This window comes from Hoplias malabaricus, chromosome 5 (assembly GCF_029633855.1).
Source record: "Hoplias malabaricus isolate fHopMal1 chromosome 5, fHopMal1.hap1, whole genome shotgun sequence".
In the NCBI taxonomy this organism is placed as follows: domain Eukaryota; kingdom Metazoa; phylum Chordata; class Actinopteri; order Characiformes; family Erythrinidae; genus Hoplias; species Hoplias malabaricus.
In genome coordinates this window covers 55,687,021-55,712,785 of record NC_089804.1, presented here as the reverse complement: position 1 = coordinate 55,712,785, position 25,765 = coordinate 55,687,021, and the positions used below count along the sequence as shown (strand labels likewise).

General features: G+C 43.8%; 2 protein-coding genes across 6 annotated transcripts in view; one reads left to right on the top strand and one right to left on the bottom strand.

Annotated features, from left to right (window-relative positions):
- Positions 1-427: 427 nt before the first annotated feature.
- On the top strand, positions 428-10,324 carry LOC136697939 (transcription factor-like 5 protein). Of its 5 annotated transcripts, none has more exons than XM_066673297.1 (8): positions 428-482; positions 1,008-1,209; positions 2,760-3,187; positions 3,549-3,693; positions 4,800-4,920; positions 5,388-5,583; positions 6,937-7,078; positions 8,956-10,324. In XM_066673297.1, the coding sequence occupies exons 2-8, from the start codon at positions 1,009-1,011 to the stop codon at positions 9,046-9,048; spliced, it is 1,326 nt and encodes a 441-aa protein (XP_066529394.1). In that variant the 5' UTR covers positions 428-482; position 1,008; the 3' UTR covers positions 9,049-10,324. The 5 variants fall into 5 exon arrangements, with proteins under 5 accessions (XP_066529394.1, XP_066529395.1, XP_066529397.1 ...); XM_066673298.1 differs by lacking the exon at positions 428-482 and adding an exon at positions 493-624; XM_066673296.1 differs by lacking the exon at positions 428-482 and adding an exon at positions 550-624 and having other exon boundaries at positions 1,060-1,209.
- A 965-nt stretch (positions 10,325-11,289) lies between these two features.
- The window catches only part of col9a3 (collagen, type IX, alpha 3), a 42,658-nt gene continuing 28,182 nt past the window's right edge, over positions 11,290-25,765 (bottom strand). Inside the window, exons 22-32 of the mRNA XM_066673295.1 lie at positions 25,032-25,085; positions 22,653-22,706; positions 22,452-22,523; positions 20,389-20,424; positions 19,220-19,264; positions 18,815-18,847; positions 13,967-14,113; positions 13,036-13,090; positions 12,251-12,433; positions 11,879-11,956; positions 11,290-11,559 (exon numbers count right to left, since the gene is read on the bottom strand). Coding sequence (XP_066529392.1) covers positions 11,378-11,559; positions 11,879-11,956; positions 12,251-12,433; positions 13,036-13,090; positions 13,967-14,113; positions 18,815-18,847; positions 19,220-19,264; positions 20,389-20,424; positions 22,452-22,523; positions 22,653-22,706; positions 25,032-25,085 — 939 coding nt within the window. The 3' untranslated portion in view covers positions 11,290-11,377. The remainder of the gene's footprint in view (positions 11,560-11,878; positions 11,957-12,250; positions 12,434-13,035; positions 13,091-13,966; positions 14,114-18,814; positions 18,848-19,219; positions 19,265-20,388; positions 20,425-22,451; positions 22,524-22,652; positions 22,707-25,031; positions 25,086-25,765) is intronic.

Below are 25,765 nucleotides of genomic sequence, written 5' to 3'. Positions count from 1 at the left end.
TCAAGATTAATTTTAGATAAATGCTATTGAAATAGAGACTACTACAATGTTTTTACCCAGGTACAAAAAATTGAATCACACTTGAGAGGACATTCATCCCGCAATTTTACCATGAATTATTTTGTAATAACTCAATTTTCATTAAACACACCTCAAAGAGATGAATTGTATTTATTTGACTAAATGGCTTTTTTCCAGATCAAGTATAGAATACCAAAGTATCACTGAAAAATTAGGAAATGTGGAGTTAAATTGTAGCTCTTAATACGTTGTTGGATTTGGCTAGTTGAAAGACAGCATGGTCCCAATAGTCAGTTGAAAAAACAGCTATGAAACAAAAAATAACTTGTATTATATCTGTGATTTGTTTATTTGCTAAAATAAAAGTAAAACCCATGACCATGATTTCATAATTTTTGCCAGGGGTATAACGATAGACGTGATCTTTTTGGAGGGATCTGGCAACCAGGACCAGGCGACAGGTGTTTGAAATATAATTATTTATTCCGTGATTTAGATAAAGAAAAAGACTGTTATTCCTTATTAAGAAACAATTACCTATTTATGATAGTATTTCTCGACATCTGTATCATTTGTCAGGTATATAAGCAAAGACTGTATCAGGTAAATATGGCTGAAATGACCGTTAGGCTAGCGCAGTTAGCAACCTCCTCAGTTACAAATCGAAGGCTACATTCATATTCGGACAATAAACAATTACATACATTATTGTACAAAGATGATACCGAGTATTGATGGTAAAATGAGGTTTTAAATGTCGAAAAATATTAAAATCCATTTTCTACTATAGATATTGACACAGAATTAGCAAACGCTAGCCTCTTTGCTAATTTTTTTTTAAGTTGCTATTGGATGCGCGAGACAGCCCTATCGCCCCCAACACTGTCCTGTGGAGCAGTGGAACTGTGCTCTCTGATTAAATCATTAGCATATAGTGTAAGTGGCGGTAATTTGGCTATTGCTTCTAACAGTTTGCTGTGTTGAAGGATGACTACATTGGCCTGTAAGACTCTGCATGTTTCTGCCCCTGTGGGTCAGTTCATCGTGGGTGAGAGCGAGTGTGGCCCAAGCTCAGGGGTGAGTGCTGATTTTAATCAGATTGAGATGACGGACCTGGAGTATTGTCACCTTCAGCACATATTTCAGTCCCACACGGAAGCACAAGACGAGTCTGTGGAAACCAACACGGTAATGTAGTGAAATTATACTACAGTACCCATGGGGCTACTTACCCATTACCAATAATTATTCATAAACACAAACACATGAACTGAAAGACAACCTGTGATGTTTAAATTGTTTTAGTGTTTAACGTTTTAGTCCATGACAATGTTATCTTTGTCACATTTGTTCTGTCTGTCAGTACATTCAGGACCATGTACCAAAGTAGCGCCACACCACCTACATAGTGCATATCACAAATAATAAAACATATATACTGCACCAAGATAGCACTAATTTGACATGGAAACGTGAAAACTTATGACGTACACTGTGCCCTACAGAGAGTGTACCTAGGAGTTTGGGATTCGGACTCAGATTCCTTCTTTTTAAGAACAGGGTAAAAGGGGGTAAACAATGTATGCAGAGCAACAGCTGGAGTACAGTCTGTAGTTGTATAACTGCAAAGTGCTCCTGTGTGGTCAGTGGAGGTGAGAGATTAGACACTGAATGTAGAAAAGAGGTGGTCTTAATGTTATGGTCGATACCTGTTGCCTTTTTTTCTGTTTTGTTGAAAGGTACTGAAATGTGAACCTCCGTTCCAGTCTTAAATCACTGGGAGACACTTTTCTCAAGAGCATCCCTGTATTTAGTACAGTCCATCTTTCCATTGATTCTGACCAGTTTCCCAGTTCCTGCTGCTGAGAAATAGCCCTATGGCATGATGCTGCCACCACTATGTTTCACTGTGGGGTGATAAGATGTGTTGGGTTTGTGCCAGACGTAGCCTTTTCCTTGGTGGCTTAAAACTTCATTTTTTTTTCTTGTCTGACTTGAGCACCTTAATCCATGTCTCCCACATTCCTTCTGGCAAACACAAAAGGTTATTTTCTTATCTCTAAATAATGGCTTTTTTTTCCTGGCCAGCTCTGTGGAGTGTAAGGCTTACTGTGGTCCTATGGACAGATAACCCAGTCTCGTCTGTGGAACTCTTCAGCTTCTTCAGGGATGCATTCTGGTCTCAACCTGTGTGTGTGGTGTGTTCTCCCTGTGTCTGCGTGGGTTTCCTCCGGGTGACTGTCTGTGAGGAGTGTGGTGTGTTCTCCCTGTGTCTGTGTGGGTTTCCTCCGGGTGATTGCCTGTGAGGAGTGTAGTGTGTTCTCCCTGTGTCTGCGTGGGTTTCCTCCGGGTGACTGTCTGTGAGGAGTGTGGTGTGTTCTCCCTGTGTCTGTGGGTTTCTTGGGGGTGCTCCGGCTTTCACCCACGCTCCAAAAACACACGTTTTTTTTTCTCTCATTTTACCTCACTAATTTGTGCAGATACATTAAATAAAATTCAGATTAATAAGCATTTTAATTACAGTTTGTAATAAAGGTGGAACTCTATATACACAATATACAGTTAAAATGTGAGCAATGATAATACATGTAAATATCTACAATGTATGTACATTGCAGTTCTCTCTACAGTTACAAAACACAATTGTTCAGTGTTTCTTATGAAAGACTTGATTAACATAGACACAATTTGTGGTACCTAAAGTTTTATTATGTAACAAATGTATTTCATTTTCACAGGGGAATTTAAATCAGCGCTGCTTTCCTAACCACAGCGACAATGAAAACGATGCACTGTGCTCTCCCCCAACGACTCCAGCGATGTTTCAGCCCTCAGCCTTATCCACACTGTCTACAGGAGACATATATAGATTTTCTGGCTCTGATCATGCAGGACCAGAGGAAGTCCAGGAAATGAAACTGGTTCTGTGCAGCGATACCAGTGGAGATTATGCTGAAGGAGAGAAGACTCCAGCCCACTGTGTGGAGGTGCCCATCTCTGTTCTAGCGAAGGTGAAATATGCCAAAGAAGCTTCTGATCAGAGAGCTGTACCTCCTCTAAAGCTCAGACCCAATCCTCCTGCCCGTGTGTGTTTGGAAAAGAGGTTCAACTGCAGCCCACACAACAAAAACAGGCAGCAGGAGACACAGGCTGCCGTTCTAAAAACGTAGGTTGTCTCTACTTTTGTTTGTACATTAAGATTGTAACCCCTTACTAATCCAAAAATAATCATAACAGCAGAATATATGAGTAAATATTATTAAAGAAGCAGTGTTGATTTTTTTCTCTAAAATATAGCAAACAATAGTTTTTATTTATATTTTTACTGTAAAAAGCAACTCAAAAGTTCTTCTTAATCCCTGAATGAACCAGTTTATGAACCATAGAATGGATCTCCTGCTTGGCCAGGGCCATTTTTAAAATCCCGGCTAGTATGTACAGTATAATAACTGTTGCATAACATATATAAGAATCAGTGGGGGGAAAAAAGCTTCTGATTGCTCCTTTAACACCTCTGTTCTTCTTAGATTCATATCAATTCTTCAACATTCTTCGGACACCCAAGGAATCGCTCTGCTCTCGCAGACAGAGATGAAGCCCAGGGCAGAGAAGAGAGTTGTAATGGAGCATGCTTATCCATACGGGGATAGGTTCTTGAACACTCATGTTCAGGTATTTAGAAATCATGACTTTGTGAATATATGTTTAAGTACAAAGGTTTGGTCAAATTTTTTGATGTTCCAAGTGACAGTAAATGAACGCATCTTCTACAGAGAACTCATTCACATTTAAAGGGGGAATATTTTGTAAAACTAATGGTAAGAAATATTTTTCAGTGCTGAGAATGATCCCACTAATTTTTACAGTAGCTTTGAAACTGATCCCATTCTGAATAAATCCAGCCAAAGTTTGAGATTTTGATTTGAACACAGTCTTTCACTACAGAATGGTATTGTGAACAAATTGTGTAACTGGCAGGTGTAATATTCATTCATTGTCTGTAAGCGCTTATCCAGTTCAGGGTCACGGTGTGTCCGGAGCCTACCTGGAATCACTGGGCGCAAGGCGGGAACACACCCTGGAGGGAGCGCCAGGGCAACACACACTCACACATTCACTCCCACACTCACACCTACGGACACATTTGAGTCTCCAATCCACCTACGAACGTGTGGTTTAGGAGCTTGGGAGGAAACCGGAGCACCCGGAGGAAACCCACGCAGACACAGGGAGAACACACCACACTCCTCACAGACAGTCACCCGGAGGAAACCCACACAGACACAGGGAGAACACACCACGCTCCTCACAGACAGTCACCTGGAGGAAACCCACGCAGACAGAGGGAGAACACACCACACTCCTCACAGACAGTCACCCGGAGGAAACCCACGCAGACACAGAGAGAACACACCACACTCCTCACAGACAGTCACCCGGAGGAAACCCACACAGACACAGGGAGAACACACCACACTCCTCACAGACAGTCACCCGGAGGAAACCCACACAGACACAGGGAGAACACACCATACTCCTCACAGACAGTCACCCGGAGGAAACCCACGCAGACACAGAGAGAACACACCACACTCCTCACAGACAGTCACCCGGAGCGGGACTCGTACCTACAACCTCCAGGTCCCAGGAGCTGTGACTGAGACACTACCTGCTGCTCCACCGTGCCGCACTAAGTTGGATATTTGCACTTTTAATAGTTAGGATCTCTTTTACTCACTTTTCAGGCTCCTGATGTAACATCTTTCATTAAATCCCAGGGTCTTAGTCACCGGTTGGAGGGCAGTAAACACCTGGAGGTGATTTCTTCCCAAAACGTCAGCTACAGATCAGAGAAGACGACTGACAAATCCAAAGAGCAAGGGCACATCCGACCAGAAAGTGTGTAATATTTCTGGATACAGGATTATGTTGGAATAATATTCTTAGATTCAAAGTCTGGTCAGATTGTTCGTCCTGTTGACTTTTTAGGTGAAAGGACTAAACAACAATTGAATTTCATTTAGAAAATCGACGTGACGTTTTGTTCCACCAGAAGTGTGAAATATATCTGTAAAACCCTTATAAATGTTTAACTGTCAGCATCATCACGTGAATGTACATTAAAACATTAGCATTATGTCGCTTTCCAGACCTGATGATTTGGTATACCCCTTATACGCAATGCTTTTGTTTTTAAAATGTAATTATTAATCACATTTTAAAATATATTTTTACATTATTTGTATATTTCAGTGGCCTTTTACACAACTTTTCAGTGTTCTTTCTCGTGCACAGTTACAGTTTCTGAGATTTAAGGTTTTGCGTCACCTGTGCTGATATTTTGTAATATTTCTCTTGTTAAACAGATGACGAAGAGGATAAATCTTTTCCTCCATTGAAGAGCTCCAGGATGCGCAGACCTTTAGAGGAGCAGACACCCAACATCTTCCAATCTTTGGAAAACTCTGCGTCTTCCGGCTGTAGACCTGGTAAAAGGACAAGACTCCCACTGGTGCTTAAACAACAGAGAGAGAGGCACAACAGAAAGGAGAGAGACCGCAGGTAGTGTAATACATCGCCATTATCAGCAAATACTACACAGTGCTTTTGCCTTCTCACGATCACACTCGTCTAAAACTGTCCTCGGAGCAGGTAAAAGTTACAAATCTGATGTTTCTATCTGGCTGTTCATACTTTTTTAATGCCATCTATATCTGACATTAGTCTGAACAAAGCACGCACCTACAGTGACCCACCAGAGGTGACTGTCTGTTCTGTTCTGTCCAAAGCGCTTTTATTTTGAAGTGTAGGAATGGAAACAAACAAACTGGAGCGCTACATCACAAAAAGAACTTGTTTACTTTTTCCAAATGATTTTCTGTGTGAAAAATAGAGTATAATATAAAGACTAACAGAAAATATGAACATTAAACTGATGCTGAAAATTTAATGAATTTAATGATTATCCATTGGCCTGATGTATGAGTGTTTACTTCACCCCCCTGCCCCTACCCTTCTATTTTGCCTAGGTGTGTAGGGTCTCATTTCTGGGTGGGATAGAGGGGTAGGGAGAAGACACACACTCCACACTCTCGAGATGATGCACAAGTGATCAATGAAACATACATATGTCAGCATTTTCTCTTTTAAAAACTATGATCACAATTTAATCTTAGTTTAATGTCGTCTCAATCCATTAGTAGATTTCAGCAGCACGTGTGGAAATGGCCCAAATCGGAAAATGAAAATGTCAAATTTAGTGTGTTTTTCCTGTTTATTGAGATGCACAGAAACACACCATTGTCGCACATGTAAAAACAGACTGGATTTGAGTGTCTTTTTCCTGCTGTGTGAATGTCCTAATTTCATCCTCTGCTCTTTATTCTTAAGTGGTAGGGTTAAATAAACCTGCCCTCTTTGACCACAAAAAACAGCACTAAACAAAGCACCATTATCCCCAGAATGTCTGTCTCCTTTCTCGAACACAAATAGCATCATATTTAAAACCATAGAAGTCACAGGCAGTAACTTACGAAGGATGACTGCTCTGGAGCAGTGGCACATGAGTCTAATGTTAAGTGTAAGTAGCAGGGGTCTGAAGCCTTCAGCATTGAGCTCTGGAACAGAGGACGTGTGTTCTCTGGAGCGATGGAGCTCCATCCATCACCTCTGGGATGAGTTGGAATCCAGGACTTATCATCTGACATCAGCACCTTCATAAACTAATGCTGAACACAATCAAAACCTGACAGCAATCTTTCAGCCTTCAGTTTAGGAGTTGGGGCTGTTAGTGCAGCAAAGAGGGAACAAACCCCTGACGAATACCTTTCATTTCAGAAGAGACAGAGATATCTATGAAATGTTGAACACATGGTGGATGTTTACTCAAATGTTGAGCTTAATACTGGTTTTCAGGAGAAGAATCCGTCTGTGCTGTGATGAGCTGAACCTGTTGGTGCCGTTCTGTAACACTGACACAGACAAAGCCACAACTCTGCAGTGGACCACAGCTTTCCTCAAATATATCCAAGAAGTGCACGGAGACACCCTCAAACAGGTGCAGAACTAATGAAAATGGGCAAAGAATATGTACTAAACTGTAGTAAACTGTAATTTTGTTGAATTTTAATGTGGTTACACAAAATGCAAAGGACACAGGACACTACTTTTCAAATAATGTGCAATACCTGACACATTGACTGTCCCATTTATTTTATATCACCTAGCTCTTCTTTAAACACCTGTAGCCAGTTGCACAAGCCTACTGTTAAGTTCAGTCATAGCCTAGTTTGAACGTAAACTGCCCCTATGTTCAAGTTTACAAGTTATAGGATTTTAACCGGTTGCACCAACTAACATCTTTCCATTTTACATAAACCCTGTAGTAGATGCCGGTTGTTCCATTTGAAATTGTTTAAAGGACACATTTGTGGACAGTTTCATTTACTCACCCAGTGACTCACACACTCTCACTAGTGAACAGTTTCACTAACTACCTCACCTCACCTACCCAGTCCACTGATTAAAATGAGGACAGGGGGAGGGGAAGAGCGAGATAGAGAGGGAGTGTGAGTGACTGGGTGAGTCTGTGATGCCCTGTGATGAACTGGTAACTTTATGTATTGCTTTTTGAGTAAAGAGTTCATGACAAGTGTCAGAGGGGTTTAGCTTTTTATTGTGGCTCGTGTAAAAAAAAATAGTCTATAGACGGATAATAAATATTAAATATGGGAAAAATTTAATTTTATGTTGAAATGGTGTGTCACGGTGTTGCAGCAGGTGGTATCTCTGTCACAGCTCCAGGGACCTGGAGCCCCGCTCCGGGTGACTGTCTGTGAGGAGTGTGGTGTGTTCTCGCTGTGTCTGCGTGGGTTTCCTCCGGGTGACTGTCTGTGAGGAGTGTGGTGTGTTCTCTCTGTGTCTGCGTGGGTTTCCTCCGGGTGACTGTCTGTGAGGAGTGTGGTGTGTTCTCTGTCTGTGTCTGCGTGGGTTTCCTCCGGGTGACTGTCTGTGAAGAGTGTGGTGTGTTCTCTCTGTGTCTGCGTGGATTTCCTCCCGGTGACTGTCTGTGAGGAGTGTGGTGTGTTCTCTCTGTGTCTGCGTGGGTTTCCTCCGGGTGACTATCTGTGAGGAGTGTGGTGTGTTCTCTCTGTGTCTGCGTGGATTTCCTCCCGGTGACTGTCTGTGAGGAGTGTGGTGTGTTCTCTCTGTGTCTGCGTGGGTTTCCTCCGGGTGACTATCTGTGAGGAGTGTGGTGTGTTCTCTCTGTGTCTGCGTGGATTTCCTCCCGGTGACTGTGTGTGAGGAGTGTGGTGTGTTCTCCCTGTGTCTGCGTGGGTTTCCTCTGGGTGACTGTCTGTGAGGAGTGTGGTGTGTTCTCCCTGTGTCTGCGTGGGTTTTCTCCGGGTGACTGTCTGTGAGGAGTGTGGTGTGTTCTCCCTGTGTCTGCGTGGGTTTTCTCCGGGTGACTGTCTGTGAGGAGTGTGGTGTGTTCTCCCTGTGTCTGCGTGGGTTTTCTCCGGGTGACTGTCTGTGAGGAGTGTGGTGTGTTCTCCCTGTGTCTGCGTGGGTTTTCTCCGGGTGACTGTCTGTGAGGAGTGTGGTGTGTTCTCCCTGTGTCTGCGTGGGTTTCCTCCAGGTGACTGTCTGTGAGGAGTGTGGTGTGTTCTCCCTGTGTCTGCGTGGGTTTCCTCCGGGTGCTTTGTTTTCCTTCCACGATCCAAAAATACATGTTCGTAGGTGTGAATGTTTGATTGTGTGTTGCCGTGTGAAGTACTGGCGCCCCATCCAGGGTGTAGCCCGCCTTGAGCCCAGTGAATCCGGGTAGGTTCCGGACCCACCGTGGCCTGAAACTGGATAAGGGTTACAGACAATGAATTAATGAATTAATTAATGTTAAAATATTTTTTTTCTTTTTTTGCTGTTCTTCTGCAGGACTTTGAAAACACATTCTGCGGAAAGACTGGAGTTCGGCTCAAGCCGAACAGTGCTGTGTTAATAAACTGCATTGACGAGAGCACGATTTAATAGATATACAATTTATTATATATATATATATATATATATATATATATATATATATATGTATGTATGTATGTATGTATGTGTGTGTGTATATGTATATAAAATAATTTATTAGAGTGAAACTGAACACCACAGGAACACTGCGTATTGTATTAACAGACATGTAGTGACTATTTATTTATTGCTAGTCTGTTTAATTGTCTATTTCATTAGTGTTGGTAATTTATTCCTCAAAAAAGTAAGGAATATTTGGTGTGTCCAGTAAGACGTCACATGACAGCGCTTTATTGTTTAAAGAGATGTAAAACAGGTCAAAATCTTTTGTTTTCCAATGTTATTTTTAATGACATACGGTTTTGTCACTGTCAGAACCAAACCGTGTATCATCTCTTCACAGATATCCATTGCCCAACGTAATTAATAGAATGTTTTTGTCTCGACTGTTCAGTGGCTTCTGCAAATGCTTTACACAGACATTGTAACATTGTTACATTACCTCATCAGTGAGGTGGGGTACTGAATTGGATGCTTATTTCTAGAACACACACCCCACTCTAGCTCATCCTAGAGGAACTGAATGGAGGCGCTGCATCCCTCCAGAGAACGCTTTTACGTTGCGTGTTTTGAAAGATTGTCATTGGAGATGTGAGGTTTGGTTCTGACGCTGTCAAATAGCATTCATTCAGTGACCATAACTAGTGTCTGTTTGAGAAGGACCAATGTACTGTAAATGTATTTAGTAATATCTTATTATTGAAATGTATCTACATTGTGATATAGTTTTACGAATTCCATGAATCAGTTCCCCTCATAACTACAGGAGGTAAAGGAACCACTTGCACTGAGTTTTATTATTGTAGTTGTTGTATTATTATTTTACTGCATTGTATTTTCCTGTTGTTCCAGTGGATCAGGTTCTTCTACACAGAAAGAGCTATAATTTCTACAAAGCTTTACACAATTGTGAACAAAACAGAGCAACACGCAGAGCAAGACCTAACCCATAGATGGCACTGTCTCTCCATGAGACTTAAGTAAGAGCAGTTTGTTTTTGTCATGCAGTTAGTGTTTTAAAATCCCAATTGCGTTTAGTTTATGCATTTCCTCATTTGCGTTTTATTAGGGTTTTTAACGAGGTTGATTTATTTACCTCTACTTTCAAATTTCTGTAATATCATTAATATAATAACAGGCTTTTATTTTAAAATATTGGCAACCCATGTCTCTGCATGTATTTATGTCTTAATGTCACTTCTATTGTATTCACTGCTTTAAATAAAGGTTTGACATATTTCATTATCTCAGTGAGCGGCTAATTGACGTGACGTCTAAGAGAGGAGTAAGATTCTTACTGAAAAGTGGCTTTATTCAATATTTCTTACAACACGGTGCTGCAGCCTCTCACTGTACATACAACAGTCACCCGCAAAAAATAAATAGTATTTAAAGTCTTGGATATTTAATAGTTACAGCACCAGTACATAGTGGACATGGCGGAAAATCCAGACAGAGTTAATGTACAGTAACAATTCTCCAAGCATCTGATTGGATGCTTTGTTTTTTATTATTATTATTATTATTTTTATTGTCAAATTGGAATCTGTCATCGAATCAAACACATTCAAGAAAGAAAAAAATAGGGGACCACATAAAAAATTAAAAAGATGTTGACAGTTTGCATTAAAAAATGAGAAAAGGCTTGAAAAAAACTATTGATAATTGTAATATACAAAATATCTCAACATGTTTTTATACTGTATTACACTAGGAGTGATGCTTCAAGGTTGGAACCGTGCTTTTGTATGTTTGGTTGCCAGAAAAAAATCCTCCTTTTCAGTTAGGTAAGGAACATAACACACAAGACAAGGAGTCTGAACACTGGGACTTGAAGCTAAATTGAGGACAGTAAGAAAGAAGAAATAGTTTTTACACACGCATGTACACAGTATGGTTTTGAAGGCCAGTTTTCACCATTTTCAGCAATTTTTAGTCTTTTTTCACACATCTACACATAATGGTATTCGTTTTGTTGCCTTTCTCGTTTGATTTCACATCGATGAACTCTTGGCACCAAGTCTCTCAGCTCTTGTTCCTGCTCATCCCACCATCTGCAAAGTTCCTAAAGCTTTTCGACCTTCCAACATCTTTTGATTTTCACATCCACTGATATTTCTCATAATCTTGTTCTTAACACCCCCCCCCCCCCCCAACCTTTTTAAAAAGGGAATTCTGTGGTTCCTCTGATTCCCATTTGTTTTCCCGCTGGATCTTCTCTCCTCGGGGTTCAGCTGTGTGTTGTTTTTTTTCTCATTGAAGATGAAGGATCGGGTGTTTAATTCTTGGGATTGTGGGATTTTCCATGTGGAGCCGCCCCCTGGCAGGCTGATGTATCACAGATTCCTGGAGGTCCCTGGTGTCCTGTCCTTCCCGGCCTTCCAGATTCTCCTGGCTCACCTGCGTCTCCAGGTGCACCGTCACGTCCGTCTTTGACAATGCCATGCACTCCCTGGAGACCTGTTGGAAGAAAATAGGCATTTTACTTGTACAATAGTCAGAGATAGTTACCCTTTTTAGACAGCCAATAAATACAGGTTAGTTATTTCCAAAAGATGTTTCTGATAAGATTTGATATAATCCACATGTGTAAAAACAGTAGAGTCATTGGAAAAATATGACATGACAAAACAGGCTGAGATTAAAACATTATTCAGAAAAATACAGAAGCTGAGACTTCTAACAACTGCGTGACCTGGTGTCCAATCAAAACTGTTCCCATTCACACTAGATTCACACTGGATTCACACTGGATTGAATTCACTGGGTTTAAACATACCTGGTTCTCCTTGGTCTCCAGTTGGGCCCTCAATGGCCTTTCCAATGAGTCCCTTATCACCCTGTTCACCAACGTCACCTAAATTAATTCAGAGATACTTAGTTAGAAATACCGGGCGACTTCTGAAACCCAGGTTTATTCAAATGTTTTGTGTGTATGGTGTGCTAGTTTCTAAGTGCAAATACATGAACACATCTACAGAGAACACAAATTTATGCTTTATCTGTTTAATGAAAAATACTGAGGAAATAATAAAACAATATTTAAAACAAAACAAAAGATGTTACGATATGTGTTGCGATATTTCACTTATACTTTCAACAGAAAATGAAACTTTTGGACCCAGTAACAGACGATGACACTTTCTCTTACCTCTGGGACCAGGATCACCCAGTTCTCCAGGAAGACCTCTGTAGCCTGGAGGACCACGGGCTCCTGGATGGCCGATAGAACCGACTTCTCCAGGTTGTCCTGGAGGTCCGGAGGGTCCGGGCCGTCCAACAGCACCAGGAGCCAGGGGCCGCCTTAAATTAGCTGCCAGCTGTGCAATCTGATCTGAGATTTGATGGATATAAAGAATGATGATATTTCAGTTTATGCCCTAACAAGATCACACAGTGTTGTTTATGAAAAGCACTGCTCTTATGAAGCACAAAAAGCAACTCAATTGCACCCTCTTGTGGAGACATTTGACACTGTTAAACATACATGGATGAGTGACATTCATAACTGCATGAGACAGTTGCATGAGGTGGATTACTCTGATATCAAATGGTTGATTAACCATTAAGGACAAGTAAGAGCACTGAGTAAAAACGGAGAAGAAAGAGAACCGAGTGAAAACGGCTAAAAACCAGAGCTTCTGCTCCTCGCTCCTCACTGCTGTGCGCTCGGGGTCGGGGTGAACAGCGAGCGGCTCATTATCATTTAAAGGAACAGGCTGTCATGGACACGTCTCGATGTGGTGCTTGTGGACAGTACCAGACAGGTTTTGCAGCTTGGTTCTGATTATTAAATTAGACTCTATGAAGTTGCCTTTTTTTACAAGGTTTATTGCTTTTACTTCCACTGGAGTTCTTTCAGCTGAGTACAGGCTTTGGTTACTCTGCCCTTCTCTGTATAAATCCCATATTTCCAAGAATTTATAGGATCCTTACCATCAATCATTGGTCCACACAGTTCTCTAATGTGCTGTTCACTGGCCAGTTTTCCCTGAGAGAGAGAGAGAGAGAGAGAGAGAGAGAGACAGACAGACAGACAGACAGACAGAGAGAGAGAGATAGAGACAGAGAGAGACCGAGACAGACAGAGAGAGAGACAGAGCGAGAGACAGAGAGAGAGAGACAGAGATAGACACAGAGAGAGAGAGAGAACGAACATTAGGGGATAAGAAGAAAGAAACAAAAAACATTATACATCAATAAATGATCAGGGAACAGTTAAAGAAATAAAATATTTTTAAATTTGTAAGTTTGCCTGATTCTCTTAATAATTTCTTTCCCCACTTTCAGTCTTAAGAACACTTCTAAGCCGTGGTGATATTCGTTATTAAATATCTATAACTGTGACACCTTTTAAATGCAGAGCACCTTATTGAACTGGAATATAACTCACTCTCACTCATCGCATTACACACCTATCCTCACACACTCAGACACATACAAAATCATTTCATATCGGTTCGTTATTGCACCAAAAGCGGCGCTATTTCTCACATACTCACTCACATTTTGGGACATCTCCATGAGAGGGTGCTATTGTACTTTGTACCAGTCACACTTCATGTGCTTAATTTGTACAGGAGCTTTGAGTCGTGCAAAAATTACACTTTGTTGATTTAAAAACAAGGAAAAGGGAAAGGGATTTCCACTGTTAGTTTTGTTGCAATCAGTGTGAACACTACACCATTCTGAGTAACACAAGTGTGTTGAGGAAAGTGGAGCATGGGGCTTGTGTAACACTGTGGACTCCAGGACCTGCTCTAAATCTGTAGAAAGATTTTAGTGGAAACCTCTGACAGAGAATTCACAAACACCGGAAGCCTACTGTAAATTAGGAAATATCTTGTGGACTCGGTGAGATACTCACAGGAACTCCAGTCTTTCCAGCAACTCCAGGAAGACCCTGTTCTCCTTGAAGTCCCATAAGACCCGGTTTACCTGGTGGTCCTCTGGCTCCCAATTCTCCTTGTGGTCCCACAACTCCTTTAGGCCCCAGTTCTCCAGTCTTCCCCGGCTACAAAGGACAGAACACAGGGTATAATTATATACTAATACAATATTAATAATATTATCCACAGCCTTTGTTCACTGTGTACAGTTCTTCATAATGAACTGCCACAGCATCAGTAAAGGTCTCTCTCTGTCTGTCCCTCGTCTAATTCATCCATCCTTTTACTCCGCTGGGGTTCCGGAGATCATCCACCTGATCTGAGACTGAGGGGATTCAGAGCTCTCATTAGCATTAATGATCATTTATAACACATAGACATAGACAGTGATGTTAGATGTTCTGATTCGGTTGACGTTAAGCCTGTTAGCTCCAGCACAAATCTGTTGATACTTTTAATCAATTCACCACCAGCAGAGGGTCTTTCTAGACTTTATATTAAAATGATCATGTGGCACACTTTAACATATGAAATGATTAAAAACATTCTGAGGTCGCAGCATGTTCTTTACCTGGACACTTTCAGTAAGTTTTCTAACACTTTTGCCATTAGAAAAACACTAGGTCGCCGTTCTATCTGAGTTTATTCATTTATTCATTGTCTGTAACCCTTATCCAGTTCAGGGCGGTGGTGGGTCCGGAGCCTGGAGGGGGCGCCAGTCCTTCACAAGGCAACACACACTCACACATTCACTCACACACTCACACCTACGGACACTTTTGAGTCGCCAATCCACCTACCAACGTGTGTTTTTGGAGCGTGGGAGGAAACCGGAGCACCCGGAGGAAACCCACGCAGACACAGGAAAAAACACACCGCACTCCTCACAGACAGTCACCCGGAGGAAACCCACGCAGACACAGGGAGAACACACCACACTCCTCACAGACAGTCACCCGGAGGAAACCCACGCAGACACAGAGAGAACACACCACACTCCTCACAGACAGTCACCCGGAGGAAACCCACGCAGACACAGGAAAAAAAAACACCACACTCCTCACAGACCGTCACCCGGAGGAAACCCACGCAGACACAGGGAGAACACACCACACTCCTCACAGACAGTCACCTGGAGGAAACCCACTCAGACACAGGGAGAACACACCACACTCCTCACAGACAGTCACCCGGAGGAAACCCACGCAGACACAGGGAGAACACACCACACTCCTCACAGACAGTCACCCGGAGCATACCCACGCAGACACAGGGAGAACACACAACACTCCTCACAGACAGTCACCCGGAGAAAACCCACGCAGACACAGGAAAAAAAAACACCACACTCCTCACAGACCGTCACCCGGAGGAAACCCACGCAGACACAGGGAGAACACACCACACTCCTCACAGACAGTCACCTGGAGGAAACCCACTCAGACACAGGGAGAACACACCACACTCCTCACAGACAGTCACCCGGAGGAAACCACCTCAGACACAGGGAGAACACACCACACTCCTCACAGACAGTCACCCGGAGGAAACCACCTCAGACACAGGGGGAACACACCACACTCCTCACAGACAGTCACCCGGAGGAAACCCACACAGACACAGGGAGAACACACCACACTCCTCACAGACAGTCACCCGGAGGAAACCCACGCAGACACAGGAAAAAACACACCACACTCCTCACAGACAGTCACCCGGAGGAAACCACCTCAGACACAGGGGGAACACACCACACTCCTCACAGACAGTCACCCGGAGGAAACCCACGCAGACACAGGGAGAACACACCACACTCCTCACAGACAGTCACCTGGAGGAAACCCACTCAGACACAGGGAGAACACACCACACTCCTCACAGACAGTCACCCGGAGGAAACCCACACAGACACAGGAAAAAACACACCACACTCCTCACAGACAGTCACCCGGAGGAAACCCACACAGACACAGGGAGAACACACTACACTCCTCACAAACAGTCACCCGAAGGAAACACACACACACACACAAAAACTAGTGCACTGAGCACACACAGCTGGAACGTTGGCAGCCACCCAGGAAGAGTCAGGTGTCAGGAGCCTTGCTCAAGGGCACATCAGCCGTGGATGTTGAGGGAGGAGATATAACTGTTAGTTCAGTTCCCCAAGCCCCTCTTTGATCCCAGTCTAGGTTCTCTAAGCTTCAGGCATCTGATGCCCCCCCCCCCCCCCCCCCATGGTAAAATGTGTAAGAAAAGTAGTGAATAAAATAAGTATTTAAACTGTGATCAAAAGTTTTTCCGGGTGCTCCGGTTTCCTCCCACGCTCCAAAAACATACGTTGGTAGGTACTCAAAAGTGTCCGTAGGTGTGAGTGTGTGAGTGAATGTGTGAGTGTGTGTCGCCCTGTGAAGGACTGGCGCCCCCTCCAGGCTCCGGACCCACCACCGCCCTGAACTGGATGAGGGTTACAGACAATGAATAAATGAATAAACACAGACAGAACGGCAACTGTGACCTAGTGTTTTTCTAACGGCAAAAGCGTTAGAAAACTTACTGAAAGGCTTTTGCGGGTTGTGTAAATGAACTCAACTAAAAAAATCTAAAAAGATCTAACCCTGATCTTAAAGACGTGATGAGAGTGGAGTCACAGCTTCTGCTGATGAAGGGGGGAGTGTCCTTTTCTTCTGCAGCTAATTACAGCAACAATATCAGAGCCACGGGACCATCACAGCACGCTGCAGGCCATTACAGTAATTGGGCTCAGAGAGCTCTGTAACCCCCCAGTCTCTCTCTCTCTGATTTTTCTGAATAATCCTTTTCTCTTTCTGTATCTCCTTCCACTCTGAAACTATCATTCATTCTCTGCTTATTCCTCTATTATATTCTCCTTTTCTGCCATCTATCTTTGCATTTCATTCTCTCTCTCTCACTCTTTCTAAATTTCTGTCCCTTTCTCTCTCTCTCTCTCTCTCTCCCTGCCGCTCCCTCATTCTCTTCTTATTAGACTTACTGCCATTTCTTTGTGCCACTGTCTCTTTCTCTCCCCCTTTCTTCTCCACTTCTTCTTTTCCATCTGACTACTCCTTCTTTCTCTGTATCTCTTTGACTTCTGTTTCTTTCTTCTTATCCCCTAATATTCTCTCTCTCTCTCTCTCCCTGGAGAAATCATTTAACACAAGCTTAAGAATGACTCCATTAGAATAATTAATCCGGTTTAAACTGAATGTGCTCCTGAGTTTCACAGAATTGGTTTATAAGGTTTAATTTGTTCCTGCTGCGTTGTGTGTGTGTGTGTGTGTGTGTGTGTGAAGATGAGAGGGCAGCTAGGGAGGAGGTCAGAGAGTGAGATCAATTGTGGTTCCAAAAGAAGATCAAGCACAGAACAGACACCGAAACATAAAAAGTGCCCTGATGTTTGTAGACCCCTGTTCTCCTGAGTGATTTAACATCTAGAACAAAGCCTTCCCAGAGCAGAGACGGTTCCAGCAGCAGAGGAACACACTCCTCATTAACACCCTTCCGTTCTGAAGTGTTCATCGCGTGAAATGATCAACTGTCCTCCGTTATTGAGGATGATGAATTTCGTGGGACACACGCTGTAGCCGACATAATGATATTAAATTAGCAAATTTGTTTTAGGAAAATGTATTTACTGCCAGTCTTTTTATCCGGTTCTCAGTCTTTGGTTGGTCGAATGAAGCTGCACTGAGGGGCAGCGGTGTAAGCGTGGGCGCCATCATCAGCAGATCTCTGGCTGGATCCTTGGAGATGCCTCAGCCATCTGAGGTGGGGAGTTGAAGAGAGCACAACTGGCCTTGCTCTCTCTGTGTTGGTAGAACAGCTCCTGCACAGCAGTGTTAGTCTGGAGCACACAGTCAGACTAATCCTCCAGGACCTCGTAGATCAGAGGGTCCATCTCAGACCAGGATTTGTGAATACGGGGCACATGCCGACAACACGGTCGCTTCAGGGTTTCAGTTACAAAGGCCAGAGGATCTTCAGAAAGTAAACTACACCTCAGTTTGTTTGTTTGTTTGTTTGTTAAGCAGATGATAAACAGTGGACCTTATCGATCACTTCACACTGAGCAACCTTTTATAAAGGGCTTTTTAAACAGGGTCTTGTTTTAATGAGATCACAGGGGTACAATGCCAACCTTTCTCTCTAACCTTTTTTTTCTTTCCCTTTTTCTTTCTCTCCCGACCTCCCTTTCTCTATCTCTTTCCTTCTCTTCCTCTCCTGCTTTTTCTTTCTCTCCCTCTCTCTCTCCCGACCTCCCTTTCTCTATCTCTCTTTCCTTCTCTTCCTTTCCTGCTTTTTCTTTCTCTCCTTCTGTCCCCCTCTCTTTCCGTCCCTCACCCTCTATCTCTTACCTTCACTTCCTCTCCCTCCCCCCATCTTTTTCTCCCTCTCACTCCACCCTTCCTCCTCTAGCTCTTCCTCTCTCTCTATCTTTCCCTCATTCTTTCTCTCCCTCTCTCTATATCCTTCTAATTCCTTACCTCCCTCTTTCTCTTCCTCTCTCTATTTCTCTTTCCCTCTCCTGTTCTCTTTTTCTTTCTCTCCTCCTCTGCCCCCCCTCTCTGTGGGGGTGGACAATGATCGTTCACAGTTGAAGTGTACTTCAGTAGGGCACCTAAGTCCCCTCCTGCTCCTCAGACACTGAGGTGTCATCAGCTCGTGTGTGTGTGTGTGTGTGTGTGTGTGTGTGTGTGCGCTTGTTCGTTGTCAAGGAGGGATCAAATGTGAAGTCTCTGTTGTGATGCTGACGATAAAAGCATGTTCCAATGTTCAATCTCGGACCGGTTTGAGTTTTTACCCACCTCTCCTTTCTGGCCTTGAGGACCAAACTGACCCTGAAAGAAGAAAAGAAGAGACTGTAAATGATAGAAAAGATATAAAAGGTGTGTCATCTCTGTGTCTCATCTCAATCATACTCAGATAAGATTTATTTCCCTTTTATTTACAGATTCCTGGCACTGATATTTAGCTCAAAAAAGGACCAGACCTCACTAAGGTTCATTCGTTTAAATCGGAATCTGCTTTGCGTATTTTATTCATTCCTAGTTTTTTCAAAAACAAATTGCAGTTCGTTTGAGGGTTTTCTAAAGCAGCTCAAATATTGAAACTTATTTTAATCATTTATATATTTTATATAAGCACTACAGAACACTGCTTCCTATTGCTCCTGTGAGTGAGAGTTCTGATATGAGAATGTCTTGACTCACCGTTTCTCCGTTCTCTCCTGGTAAACCATCACTTCCTGCCATGCCCTAAACACAGCGACGACAACAAAAACACACATTTAGAAGAAGTGGGTGAGGAATAGGAGATAATATACGATTGTGGAATGTTTTTGAAGGTTTTCTAAATGTAACTGAAGTCCAGCAGCTCCTCTGATATCACTGCAGACTGCAGCAGAGTGCTGCTGAAAAAATAAGACATGGGACTCATCCTTGTTTAGTTTTTGGATACTTTAAAAGCACCGTAGGTAAAGGTTGGTATTTTTGCTTGTGGGCTCCCCCTACAGTGGCTGAGTGTCCCAGCAGCAGGACATCACTCATTTTCAGGAAGAACCGTGATAGGAGGCGGTGCACACGTGTGCCGTGAAGTGGGTGGAGTCAGCGATGTGACAGATTTGAGCTAAGGTAAAAATTTATGCAAATTAGGAGTGAAGTGATGTGGCGACAACCAATGAGAATCCCTCAGGCTCAGACGTGCTTTACCAAAGATATAGATGAGTATCTTTATGGTTGTGTACTCACACAGTACTCACTATGCTTTACCAAATATTTTTAGGCCACGGACTTGTCCTAGAGTCACCAATTCAAGCCAAGATCCATCTAGGAACTTGAGGGGACACAGTTCTGTTTCTTAATGAAATGTCTGTGACCTGCTTTGGTCCAAACCCCACAGCAGTGTTCTCCCCCTGTGTAAACAGCCCCTGTTCAGAACGCCCGCTTTCAGCACCTGTTCCTTTAAATGATAATGAGCCGCTCGCTGTTCACCCCGACCCCGAGCGCACAGCAGTGAGGAGCGAGGAGCAGAAGCTCTGGATTTTCACTCTGTTCTCTTTCTTCTCTGTTCTCGTTTTCTCAGTTTTTACTCAGTGCTCTTATTTCTCGTTGTATCTGTTTTGCTGAGTTTAACTTCGTCTTTGCGCTCGCACATAAACACGGGTCCAGTGCTGTGATTGGACAGACTCAGACGAGGGGGCAGGGCCATTCTAAAGTCTCTGCACTTGACGTCAAAAGGGGAACAGAATCAGAACGACTCGTTTTATCCCGTGTTTTCTGACTCAGGCATCGCACAGAAAACTGACTGGGGTCTTGTTTCACAGTGTGTGTGTTGGTCGGCTCCAAATTCACATGTTAACAATAACTGGAAAAAATCTTACCATGTCTCCTTTTGATCCCATAGCTCCTACTGGACCCTGAGAGAGAGAGAGAGAGAGAGAGGTATAAAGCCAGGCTTTGTTCTCCTCCAGCTGCTGAACAGTAGAAGATTTGTGTGTGCTTTTTGTTCAGGTCACTCTGGATTATAGGAAATGTACCTTCTGCGTGTGTGTGTGTGTGTGTGTGTGTAAAAACGTACATGCTCTAAATACCATGAACTTTAACGGACTACTTGATTTTTACAGTCACTCTCCATTCTCTCAGCTCCACTGACCACACAGCAGCACTGTGTGGTTCTACACTTACAGACTATAATCCATCTGTTGCTCTGCATACTTTGTTGGCCCCTTTCCACCAGTTCTTCCACGGTCAGGACCCCCACAGAGCAGGAACAATTTGGGTGGTGGATCATTCATTGACTCTACATCTACAAGGTGGCCCAAGAGGGAGGAGTGTCTCACAGAGTGGACAGAGAGTGGACACAGGGTTTAAAAACTCCAGCAGCACTGCTGTGTCTGATCCACTCTACACCAGCACAACACACACTAACACACCACCACCACGTCAGTGTCACTGCAGCGCTGAGAATGATCCACCACCACATCACACCTGCTCTGTGGGGGTCCTGAGCGCTGAGGAACAGGGGGAGAGGGGGGTAACAAAGTATGCAGAGCAACACACAGTCTGTGATAGTAGAACTACAACATGCCCCTCTATGGTGAGCGCTTTGTTTGGTGTTCGTCTGCTGTTTATTTAGTGTCTATTGTCTGTCTTTGTTTGGTGTTTATTATGCTGTATTTGTCAATATTTTGCTCCATAATATTTCTCTGGTATTTGAGTTTGTTTTGTGTTCATTGGTGTTTGTTAAAATTCTGCGGTGTTTGATGTCCTTTGTAAAGATTTGTTCTTGTTCTGTGTCTGACATTCGCTGTTGTTCTGTGGCACTTGTTTGTTGTTTTTTTGCTGATTATAAGTGTTTGCTGATGTTTATTTGTGTTGATTAATATTTGTTGTTAATGTTGTGGGTGGGCGGCACGGTGGCGCAGCAGGTAGTGTCGCAGTCACACAGCTCCAGGGACCTGGAGGTTGTGGGTTCGAATCCCGCTCCGGGTGACTGTCTGTGAGGAGTGTGTTGTGTTCTCTCTGTGTCTGCGTGGGTTTCCTCCGGGTGACTGTCTGTGAGGAGTGCGGTGTGTTCTCCCTGTGTCTGCGTGGGTTTCCTCCAGGTGACTATCTGTGAGGAGTGTGGTGTGTTCTCTCTGTGTCTGCGTGGGTTTCCTCCGGGTGACTGTCTGTGAGGAGTGTGGTGTGTTCTCTCTGTGTCTGCGTGGGTTTCCTCCGGGTGACTGTCTGTGAGGAGTGTGGTGTGTTCTCCCTGTGTCTGTGTGGGTTTCCTCCGGGTGACTGTCTGTGAGGAGTGTGGTGTGTTCTCTCTGTGTCTGCGTGGGTTTCCTCCAGGTGACTATCTGTGAGGAGTGTGGTGTGTTCTCCCTGTGTCTGCGTGGGTTTCCTCCAGGTGACTATCTGTGAGGAGTGTGGTGTGTTCTCTCTGTGTCTGCGTGGGTTTCCTCCGGGTGACTGTCTGTGAGGAGTGTGGTGTGTTCTCTCTGTGTCTGTTTCCTCCGGGTGACTGTCTGTGAGGAGTGTGGTGTGTTCTCTCTGTGTCTGCCTGGGTTTCCTCCGGGTGCTCCGGTTTCCTCCCACAGTCCAAAAACACACGTTGGTAGGTGGATTGGCGACTCAAAAAGTGTCAGTGAATGTGTGTGTGTGTGTGTGTGTTGCCCTGTGAAGGACTGGCGCCCCCTCCAGGGTGTATTCCCGCCTTGCGCCCATTGATTCCGGGTAGGCTCTGGACCCACCGCGACTCTGAATTGGATAAGCGGTTACAGATAATGAATGAATGAATGTTGTGGGTGTAAATTTGACCCTTTGGCCGAACCTGAAACACCATTCACAGGATAAAACAGTCCACAGTCTTTATTTCTAAATCAAACCTAAGCTCATAACAGACTTCGGATGCCTCTTTTTTTATTCTGGTTAAGAATAAACACCTCTTCTCTCTTACCCTCTCTCCGAATTCACCTCTGAGTCCAGTGGGGCCTGGGAGACCGGGGTCACCAATGGCACCTTTAATGCCCTGTTAATGACATCAGAGCACTCATCAGGAACAATGAACAATAAAACACCAGCGTCTCGAGGATGGGTAACGTTGACAAATTTATAAAGCGGTTTTAACCCGTTTATTTCACATTAAAGTTTTACTGACCTGAAATCCTTTGACACCCTGAGGTCCAGGATTTCCAGCCAGTCCAACACCACCCTGCAGATACATAAATACATGAAAAAACATTTTTAAAACACAGCAAAAACTCATAAAGACAATACGGTGATGGCTCCTGCACAGTCTGGAGTTGTTCAGAAGCAGTCACTGAGTAATAAACAGTGTATTGTTATAGCTAACCTTTCTGAATTTGATTTATATTCTAACAGGGAAAAGCACTTTCTCCTCCCTCAACCTGCGCAGCTGAAGTGGCCTTGGGTAAAGCACCTAACCCCCACCTGCTTCAGAGGCGCCCAGGTGGCTGCATGGTGCTTTGGTGTGGGTGTGTACTAGACACCCGTATCTAAACAGTAATATGTGTGTGTGTGTGTGTGTGTGTGTGTGTGTGTGTGTGTGTGTGTGTGTGTGTGTTTGTTTGTTTAAGTGAAATGTAAGGACAAACTTCCAGAAAACCCACACATTTCTCCGGACAACATTCAGTTCTGGTGAAATGTCACAACAAAAACTGTCCTGACTTTCCTCATTGAAAATATTCCCCCATGAAAAGTCCTGACATAAACAGTGGAACCAACATTTTCATAGAGATAATGAAAACTGTAGCTCATTGACACGACACCGACACCGACACCTAGCCCTAACCCTGACCTTAACCTCAGGCACTTATAATTAAACATTTATTACAGTCAGGACATGTTTTTTCCCCTAATATTTCAGGGCCTTAGGGGGCTGGGTTTGGGCCTCAACACGGGTCCCAGTCGGTGTGGTGTTCTGCACGTGTCCATTATCCAGGCACCGGGGCTCCATGCATGTTGCTGTGTTGGTCCCAGTCCTGGCAGCGCAGCATTAGGAAGGCTATAAAGAATGGCGACCCCTTGTGGGAACAGATGAAACTACAACAACCATAAGACTACATGACCAAAAATGTTTGGACACTAACACTTGTTTTTTTTTTTGCAGTCACAGCTTCAAATCTTCAAGATGTTTGACCATTTCTATGAGAATCCCATGGCATAGGGCCACATCTACATCAGTGAGGTCAGGCGCTGGTGTTTGAGAATTAGTTCAGGACCACGAACACCACTCCACCTCCACACAAAGGTATTGGATGGAGCTCCATCACTCCAGAGACCACAGTCCCACGGTTCCACAAGATTTATACCCCTTTAGGCTCATGTGCAGCTGCTCCAGAGCATCGCATTTCTATTAATGCTTTAAAAATGGATGTTATTTATCTGCTATAATCTTCAGAGTTTAACTCGCCACCCCACTCCAATCCTCTCGGAAACGTCTCGAAAGCGTCTCATATCTCCCGAAGTGCCCTGGTGTTTCTAATTGATGAGATTATGAAGATACTCGAGCAGGAATCCTCCATGTTTCCTGGAGATGCGCTCCCATCCTTGAGTTGCTAAGCAACGTTTCACCCTCGTCTCATGAGCAATCACAAACCATTGTTTTACTGAGAGAAATAAGCAGTGGAGGAATGATTCGGCTTATCTTCCTCTGCTGGGATTCGTCTGAGCTCTGGAGCTCCATCGTAAGCACGGTGAGTGTGCTGTAAGACATCGGGGTTACTGCAGAGAGCTGAGCTACTTACACTTCACCGTCCATCTCAGGATCCGGCGTTTTCTCTCTGTCCCTCAGAGAAATGGACTGTGCTAAAGAGACAGGAAGATTCGTAAAGTGATTCGTCCTCCAGGTGGTAGAGGACGGACTCTGAGTGAAAGACTGAGGCCTCATCCGCATGCATCCAGCATCCTGTCTGTCTCTCTGTTTTCAATTACGTATTTATCCACGCCATCAGCTTTAAAAAGTAACCCTGCCCCAAAGATTCTCACAAGAGCGCTGCAGACACCTACAGAAATATGAGGGATCCTTCCTCGCCAGTCTTCAGCAATAACAAGTTCTCAAAACCGTCCCCAACTGGTGCTGGTTCCACCGAGGCCCGGTCCACACCTGTGTTCGACTGGAGCCCGTGTGGAGGTGATGATGTCGGCATGGTGACCTTTGTAAACGTTCCTCAGCAACACAAACTCACTGCCCATCTCTGTCTCTGCCTTCAGCATGGCACCACCCACCAGCCAATCAGCTGAGTGTATTTGTACAGAGCTCTATAGTTATGTGAATCTCTTTTAAAAACTGAATTACATTTCACAGATTTTGCTGTTCAGTGCTTCACAACAAACTGTAAATCAAGCTGAGGTTAACTTAATCTGTTCATATTTTATTTTTGGTGACACGTGTTGCGTAAATAAACCCGTGTGAATTTTTCTTTAAACAAACAGCTTGGTTTCTGTGCACTTCTGTGTTTTCCAGTTTCTCCGTGCGTATGTAATGAACACACAAGTTGAATCTGGGTTTACTTACAGAGACTCCTCTAGGTCCGGCTTCTCCTCTCTCTCCTGGAACACCAATGTCTCCCTGTGAGAGTGAAAAAGAGTCAAGGTCGTGTCCTCGGGATCTGTTCAACATTAGCTGTGATTTATAACATGATCCACTAGAAGCTAACGTTAAGATGTAGGACAAATGTTCACATCTTTCAGTGACATCTTACTATACAGTACAGTAAACTCCACTCATACACATATAGACAGTACTGTAGTTTAATTGCTGCTCTGCATACTTTTTAAAGCCCACTTTCACCCCGTTCGTCAATGGTCAGGACCCCTACAGGCAGGTATGTGTGTCTGCAGCCCGGAGAACCAATAAGGGTAGTGTGTAGGCGGAGATACGGTCAATCATTTCTTGCATCAGCCAATCAAAAGTCTGAAGTACGTGTCATATGTCTGTTTCTCTTATTTTGCATCGAGCGATGGTTTAAAGAAAGTGTGATCCGGACTGGGGCTCACCGTGTAGCTCCTTAGCGGCTCCAACACTGACTGTTTAATTATTCTTTTGGGGGTTTAATGGTGTATTGGGGTATTTTGCTGTGTGTGTGTGTGTGTGTGTGTGTGTATGTGTTGCGCTGGCCGTGGGACGGCTGGTGTGAGCAGAACATCATGAAGTTTTAGACAATGGTGGACAATGGCTTTGGTCCTGTCACATATCAAACCCATGTTTGAAAACTTGTTCTTGTTCACTGCGCCCTTCTTAGGGCATAA